Genomic DNA, 8,570 nt, shown 5'->3' with positions numbered 1-8,570 from the left:
CTGTCGCTAAGACTCCGGTTTTCCGTTAGTACTACCATTCCGCTGGTACTACACAATTCGTGTTTGCACTTTCGCACCAAAGCTCAGGATTTGAGGTCTGCTGAAAGCTGGAATCATAATGATTTAAATCACTCCTTAAATCCACGGTAACGCTTGTTGCAGCATTCAAACATGTAAATACAAGCATCCCATACATAGGTCACCAATCAATTTGCGAACTGACCAGGAACTAAGTTGCGGCGCCGTTGTTCCGCTAGATTTGGTTGGATGATGGTGGTGAGTTGCTGAACCCAAATTGTTGTAGTGTGGTGAAGTGCTAGAGACACGTGAAGTCTGTCTCAGGCCGGCACTGCCCCGACCACGGTATAAAACCGCGCTCCGAACGTGTGTAGAATATGAACTCTAAACAACCACACGTAGTTCTGTGAGCAAAGACGATTTCAGTGAGTTTATGGATTTCGGTAAGGCTGTCGTACAGATCCTTGATGTTCCGGTGAATTCTTACAAAAGAGGGGGGTCCTTGTGAAGCAGCTGCCCGCGTTTCCAAAGCACGTATGGTGTTGGATTGTAAGGTGCCGAAGTACGTTTGCGAGGAAGAGAATGTGGCCAGGCTGGAGAATCGCACGCGCGCATCCGCGCGGTAAAATTCGCTCCTGGCTTTGGGCCGTCTTGTACGGTCTGTTTATTCGGCACAGTACGACCGGACACATTTGTGCGAAGGGGCTGCTTAATAATCATAATTAGATTCACATATTTCTTAATAAGCTCATCATTACTGTGTAGCTATCGCGCTACAACACAAATAGTACACTCTGAAGTCAGATGGGGTGAACGGATTAGGGTGCCCCTCTAGCAGGGGAGAGACGGGAATTGCCTCGGGAAAGGGGGCCGCTGGTGAAGCTTAACCACCCTGTAACAACAACAAGTACTTTATATTAGGATTCCAAAAATCGCCATCCGCATGTCGCTTATGCAGGAGTTGTGCTCAGGCAGCTGTAGGACCACCACATGTGTGTGTGGTGGTTGTTACAGTGGGCTCCAGACTCTTAACGAGTAGGGCCAGCTGGCCGTGCGATCAGGGCACAGTCAAGACACCCTCACCCAGACCAGACAACGCAGGTCACCTAGAGAGCAGAAAGCGAACGCAAAGGGAAGGAAGGCCCAGAAACCCGTGACAACGGGGAAATTCCCTCCATTCGGCGGCCCAAAGGGCCCGGAACCTTGGCGGAAGGGCCAACCAACAAATACTGACAGGAACTTGCACGTTGTTACTAGATGCCCCAAAGAGAGAGACCTACATCTAGATACTGTTGCAAGAGTCCCGAAAATAAAAGAAACCGAAACAAAGAAGTGGGTTGGCTAATAGCTAATCGTCCATCGTTGCCCGCTATCCTGAACGTAACGACTTGTTCGCAAGAAAGGGTGATGTGACCCTGCCGGATCTCACCCTTTTCGTGGAACTCCCAGAACTGCAAAACACCGAAGACGGCCCCAAAAGCCAACAACAGCTCTGATAAGGGCCAGGTATCAGTGCAGGGTCGGTCTTCAAGGCTGCAGCCATATATTGCCGGCCGCTGACACCGCAGCAAGGGCCACAACATCCCAAACACATTGTTTCACTGTTGGGGGAGCTTGGACAAGCCAAAGGTGCTCGCACGGCACTGGTGATCCTATTGACCCAGTGAGTATCCTATTGACAGCGTGAGCTTGTCCAGGCTGGTCCACTACTGCCTGTGCCACCGGACAGTCCCAGAAGTGATGGCAGCGAGGGGATATACCTCCCTGGGAAGCTACTGGGTATCCCCCACAACCACACACTGCTGGCCGCGAAATCCTGAGATGGGAACTTCCTAACATGGGCACCCCATCAACCGTGAGACGCCACCAAACACCTTTTTGTTCATTTTCCCAACCTATGTGGGACCACAAACGATGGAAGGCCCGCTGCAAAGTAGAAAAAGCCTCGCCCGGTACGTCAGGAGAGCCCGTCGCCTCTTTAATAAACAGGGTATGGGCTTCTCGACGATCCACAGAAAGACGTGAAAGTTGCAACTATCTGTCAATAACTTAACGGACAGTCCCTCAAGTCAGGCAAGTCAGATGGGCACGTGGCGGTGGTAACTATAACCAATCCCTCGAGAATTGCAGTGCAGATATGCAACAGGTTTGCAGAACGAGTGAAGCATGTGTGCCTTATGTCATTCTGTCACAATGTGCCTGATGACAACTTGAGACCTGGAATCTGGTCGCTGGGGTAGTAGGGCATGTTGTTACTGCCCAGGAAGGAGCGGATCTTGCGGATCGACGAAGATTGGCATAAAGGATACCCAGGATTTTAGGGATGGGCAGAGGACATCCATGTCACGAAAAAGCCTGCAGACGAGCAGGCCATTTCAGCCTGCTCCTAGTCACATTCCAATGTACTTCACCAAGTACGGCTCCACCAGCTTGCATGTTTTTTGTGTGCGCGAATGTGTGCGCGCGCGTGTGTGTGGTGGATGCACTGTTCCGATACAGCCGAACCCAGGGGTTGTGCTTGCGTAAAGCGCACCGCTATTGTCCCATCGCTCAGTTCGCAATGTTCACAGGCAACAAGCAAAGAATGCAGCCGAAACGTCACGGCCAGTGGAAAGTGCAGTCACGGTGCTGCAATCACATAGGGGAGATCCCTTTCATCAGGACAGGAACGGCACGAAGTGGGTCCTGGGTCCTGCCTTACAGAAGGAACCATTGATCAAGCTTTTGTTGACTTATGGGGCCGCCTTCGGGGTTTTGCAGATCTGGAAGTTTCACGGAAAGGATGGGATTCGGCAGAGTCAAATCACCCTTCCTTTTGAACAAGTAGTGTCATTTTCAGGAGAGCGGATTTAAATTTTGTGATACGTCGCTCGGCCGGGATTCGCGGTCTTCGCAAAAGTGCTCTCCCTCTGGCGCAGACGGGTATCCAGTTTGCAAACTTAAAGAATGCGATTAGATCCTCTGTAATAAGTCAATCAGTCAGGATCCCAGTAAGGATTCCAAATTGGCCACAGCCCCATTCCGTCGTCGCGATACATGTGCGAACATGACACACGTGCAAAGCTGTTGAAGAAGCTCCTTTGGCAAAGCAAGAGCACTGCCCGAGTAATCTGAAAGCCGCAAGGTGTCCTCCGCGATATCTTGGAATATTAAAAGATTACAAATACAAAATCAGGGCCACCATACCCACCCACAGCCGCCATGCAGACCAACGCCGTCTCCGCTGAAGTATTAATACAAGTTAATACAAAATGACAACAACAACTACTACTACAGAAACGAGCAGAAACTGCTGCTCCTTCTCTGCTGCTGCTTCCTGCACATTTAGGCCTAAAAAAGGCGGCTTCTGGTCGCAATTCTCACAGGCGCTCGTGCATGTCGGGGTACTGCCAGGGGCAGAAGCCCTTCCCGTTGATGTTTGACGCCACGCCCGGCTCCGCCTCCGGCAGCTTCAGGTAGTCGCCTGTGAACTCCCAAAACGGCACCTTGGAAAGCTCCAGCTCGCCTGCAACCCCACACAAAAAAAATCAAAACAATCCAAGCGACATAACAGATTACGAAATCAGTAGCAGCGAGAACAAAAGGGTTTTCGATCGTACGAGAAAACGAAAGCCATCTTTCGCCAGGAAACAGATCTGGGATTAGACCAGAGACAGGGACTCCTACATAAATCGCCATAAGCAGATTCGCCACTTCTACACACAACAGAAGCTCAATTCTACCCTCTGACTTTCTTTCCCTCCTCTCCCTCTCCCGATCCGTCCCTCTCCTCTATTTGGAATATCCGCAGGGGAAGCAGAGATCACGGGGATGGGTCTGCATGATGAGATGGCAGAAGCCGGCGAGCCCTCTCCTCCTCACACCCGCCAACCTCAACCTGCTCAATCTGTTCAATCGGGAAACCGACTCCGCTGGGGGTTACATGGGCCCAGGTTGAAACGGCTTCACCGCCCGGCACTCACTCACCCTCATACAGCTCCGGCTGCTCGACCCGGCGGAACCACCGCGGTGCCCAGCTGTCCGACCGCTTCTCCCGCTCTCGCCGCTCGGCCCGCTGCATCTCCTCCAGCCGCACCTTCTCACTGCCCGCAGAGCCCATCTCACCTGCTGCCAGCTTGGAGCGGTCGGGACGGCGCCTGCGGTCATCGCGGGTACAAGGACAGTCGCTCTCGGGGGTTGGGAGAGGGAGGGAAAGACGAACCATGAACGAATGAAGCTGCTGCCAAGGGGAAAGAGCGTACAAGCAGCAGAACTGACCAGGTGTACAAGAAGCTACAGAACTGACCAGGGTTGGGAGGGAAAGAGAAAACCGACAACACGTAAAAAGAAACCAGCAGGATTTCAAAAACAGCAAGTTATTACACGGGCGCATGAGATGAGCGACTGTGACGGGGCTCAGGTTTCCCAACCCCCCGCGTATTTCCCCTCTCCGTGTACCGGGAAAGGAAAGGAAAGGAGCTCACCGAGGAAAGGCCACCAAGGAAAGACCACACATCCATCCATCCATCCACACATCCATCCAGTCAGCCACAGCCATAAACCAAGAAACACCAAACAAGCCACAACGACTTTTTATCAATCACCCACCCTCTGTGTCCCGCCCCGCACCCTGTCTCCACCTCCCACCCTCACCCGCTCCACCATTGCACCAGCACCCACACCGCCCACCTACAACCCATCTCATGTTTTCATTCCCCCACCAAATCCCTAAAATCCCCCTCCTTAAACCTCCCACCTCCCACCCACCCGACAAACCCCATCCAGACCAGGTGGTAAGTAAGAGCGCCCACTACCAACCTGCTGTCGCTGGGCAGGGGTGTCCGGATGCCCTCGCTGCTGTTGAGCTTGTGTGCAAAGTGCGTGAAGGAGTAGTAGTCGCTGACGGGCTTGGGGGTGCACGTCCAGAGCCGCCGAACTTCCGCCCCGGGGAGTGGGGCATCGCTGAAGTCGCAGCGCACCGCGTCAACGTATTGGTTCCACTTTCCGGTCAGCATCACTCGCTTGTTACCCTCTGTCGGGTGGTGATGGTGATGATGATGGTGATGGCGGCAGTGGTGTTGTCAGCATCATAAGACAAGAGCTCTGTAGTAGAGAGCCAAGCTGGGCAAAAATACAGCACTGCATACTCTACAGCACTCTATGGCGGAAGAGGAACACCCAGTACCCCATAGCATTATGAACGGGTGATAACCCCGGCCCCGGCCGCATAACCTCCCTCGGACCGCATCACCAATCCATATGCCGTGCCCTTTAAGCCGTGCATCGGCGATTGCGTACGAATGTACGGCAAGAAACCCAAGGATTGCCATTTCCCCTCTTCCCTCCAGTCTGTCTGCAACCTGGCCCACTTTCCCCCTTTCGCTTCATCACCGGCTCCAAACCCCCTCACACGTTGTGGACGTAACCCCCCTTCTTGGACTAGTTTAAACCACTAGAACGAGAGCCCTTCACGCCCATGACCATGGAGAGAAAATCTAAGAGCCTGACCTCACATTTTATCATACCCTGCACAGTCCCTGCTCACCCTTATCGTACACGAAGCCCTCGAACTGGTAGCGACCGTATCCAAACCAGCCGCAGGGCTTGAAGTTGAGTCGGCACTTTGCCCCCGTGGTGATGCAGTTGATGGTCATTGGGCCGTACGCGTCCACCCAAGTACGACCAATCACGATGTTGTGGACCATGGCGTTAGGGGGAACCAGCGTGAAGACCTCCCCGCTGCGAACCAGCGAGATGCGAGTGCGTCCTGAAGCGCGAGAGGGGGAAAGATCAAATTCAAGTCGGGGTTGGGGGTTTTTGACTCCTTTTACGGTTTTAGGGTTCCGTCAATAAGAACAACACAGGGAGGAAGAGCAGCAGCGGCAGTAGCAGCAACAACAAGAGCAGCAGTAGCGGGCCGGACAGAAGGCCAAGAAGAGGATGAAGGCCGCGAGACCAACAATCACCCCCCGGGAGGGAGGGGGTTAGAGAGGGGGCTGGGAGGTGTGGTGTGGGAGGTGTGCGAATGCGCTTGTGTGGGAAATCACGTAGAACAGGCAACTTAGCAATCTTGTCCTAAGCCCCACATTTGCTCGACCTTAAATACCCTCCTACACCACCTCAGAAGGGCTTCTAATATGTAACTCTATAAACCCCATACGTTCATTACACCTTTCCGTACAACCCATCGGCCCCATCACCCAACCCTCCCCATCACTTTCCATCATCCCCACCAATACTTTCATCACCCTTTTAGTTCTAAAACACGACCACGCACCGTTCCAAACAGAATATTAATAATATTAATATTATTAATAATAATCGCCGTCTCACTCACCGTACGGGTAAACCTCCAGGCTGTTGCCCAGGAAGCGTGTCGTGGGCGCCGAAACCAGGTCGTACCGGAAGTGTCCGTTCTCAGCGTGTGCGGCGCAGATGGGCGGGTGGTGTGAGACTTGCTCAGCGAGGTAGCGAACGTTGTCGCCCACCGCCAGCTCGAACGTCTCCCCCAAGATGGGGTTGAAGGGCTTCCAGGCCCTCTCCGCCGCTCCAAAGGGGGACACGCAGTAGGCGGCCACCCAGGCGAACCTGATGACCAGGATGATGGTGAGGGGGAGAGAGGCATGGGATGCGGGTGAAGGCGAGGGGAAGAGAGATAGACATGGGATTTGAGTGAGGGCGAGGGTGAGGATGAGGGGGTGAGGGTGAGGAGGAGACCAACCGTAAAGGTTGCTCACACGCATACCAATACCCAACGGCCCAGCAGATCGTCCGGGACAGCCGCATGAAACCCACTCCCCACTGCTTTTAGAAGGGGGAAACGCGTTCAGCAGCACTTCCTCCACTCCACCCCACCCCACACCAGCCTCCGAGTAGGAGGGGAGCTCCCACAGGGGTGATCGCCCCACTATCAGGTTGGGGAATACCATCATCACACACACACACATCAGCCACATGAAAAAGATCCAACATCCTCCACTGCAGCCAAGAAGCCATACGAGCGGGAAATCCCCAATGCTTTGGGCGTTGGCCATTCGGTCTTACTAAGGCTAGGGCAGCTTCCCCGGGGCGGCAATACCCCACCTGCGCAACCCCCCAAAACACACACACACACACAGAGACACACACAGACAGGCTTCTTACAAAACCAAAAACTGGACTCGAGCGCCGCGCCGTGAAAGACTCCAGTATTTCGTATTTCATTCCTGTCTGTCATGGCAACATCATCACGACGACCTGCTGCTGTCGCTATAGTGACCACATTCATTCCCCCCTGTGACATTTACATGACCGGTCGAGTTGCGGTGTCAAACTCACCGGTCAAACTCGTCAGCGGTTGTGTCCGCATTGTCCAGTAGGTCGGTATACTCCATGATCTCCGCGGCCTTTTGTAGGATTGTGAAGGGCTCCATAATCCACACCGGGACGCTGAGGAGACTCGTCACGTCTGCGCCTATGTACTGTTGGAACTGGCGGGTTCCCCACGCCTGCTTTCGCTCCTGCGGTTGCCGTAATTACGGTCATTGTAGTCATTACGGCCATTAAGGCGATAGCGGTAGTTGTAGCGGTGGTTTTATTGGTAGTTTTGTGAAAGTCGAAGATGGGGATCAGGGAGAACGTGGGCATAAGGGAGAACGCAATCCTCAAGGCCACAACTGGAAGATGGCGTGACGGCAGAAGGGGTGTTATGGAGGTTGGATAGTTTGCGGGAAAAGAGGGTGAAGAGCCAGGGCTGGTTTGGTGTTTAGGCGCCACGGATGCAGCAGTGGCTGTTGTGGTGGTGGGGAGGTAGGATTCTTCGCCAACAGTACGGACGGAGGCTGCTTTGGATTGCGATTAGCCATGCTTGTCCTTAGCAACCAATCCTTACTTCAAAGTTTTTTTCATAAAATGCCGCTAGATTTTCGGAACAATTTTATTTACACGCCTGGCGAAGGGCCCCTTGGCCTGGTTTAGGCCATCAGTGCATACGAATTTGCAGTATTAATCGACACGCTTCGTAAGCAAAATTTGAAGCTCAGGAAAAGAGGTTTCATACTCTGACAAAAGCACTGAATGAAAACATCTACGCTGCGCTTGGCCGCCACACCTGCTCGAGCAAGCCGTTCGCCTCCGTCTCTTCGCCCTTTTTTGCCTTCTCTGCCTCCGGGTCAACCACTTCTAGGTCCTCCCATCCCATGAGGCTGCAAGCAGGCGCAGCGATGCGCGTTTATAGGGGGCGCGGGCCTTCAACGACTATATCATTGCGTCAGCGGGTTTCGCTCACATACCTGTTGAAAGATTGTTGTGCGAATGTCATCATACTGCCACCCCACTTCTGAAGGGTGCCAAAAATTGTAACTTCAGCTGAAGCTGTGTCCGCCATTTCTACGCCGCCAAAGTCGTCAGCTACAAGTTACAACAGCTCCTCAGCACTGTGCGAGGCGAGAGCGACCTGACTGTACCAGTGGCGTTTGTCGCTCTCGCCGCGCGAGAACGCGGGCTGCAGAGTTCCCCCAGTGATTGTAAATTCGCACGCGGAGAACAATCACAGCCTAACACGTATAATTTGTCACCTAATATTATTTAGCATT

General features: G+C 53.3%; 1 protein-coding gene across 1 annotated transcript; it reads right to left on the bottom strand.

Annotated features, from left to right (window-relative positions):
* Nucleotides 1-3,123: 3,123 nt before the first annotated feature.
* VOLCADRAFT_127438 (oxysterol binding protein) lies at nt 3,124-8,570 on the bottom strand. Its single transcript, XM_002958823.1, has 8 exons — nt 8,268-8,570; nt 8,087-8,180; nt 7,315-7,496; nt 6,335-6,585; nt 5,543-5,764; nt 4,816-5,029; nt 3,985-4,154; nt 3,124-3,523 (listed from the first exon to the last, which is right to left on the bottom strand). Exons 1-8 carry the CDS (start codon nt 8,360-8,362, stop codon nt 3,378-3,380), a joined length of 1,374 nt encoding a protein of 457 aa, XP_002958869.1. The 5' UTR covers nt 8,363-8,570; the 3' UTR covers nt 3,124-3,377.

Source organism: Volvox carteri (assembly GCF_000143455.1).
Source record: "Volvox carteri f. nagariensis unplaced genomic scaffold VOLCAscaffold_108, whole genome shotgun sequence".
Lineage (NCBI taxonomy): Eukaryota > Viridiplantae > Chlorophyta > Chlorophyceae > Chlamydomonadales > Volvocaceae > Volvox > Volvox carteri.
This window is presented reverse-complemented; position numbering and strand designations above follow the sequence as displayed.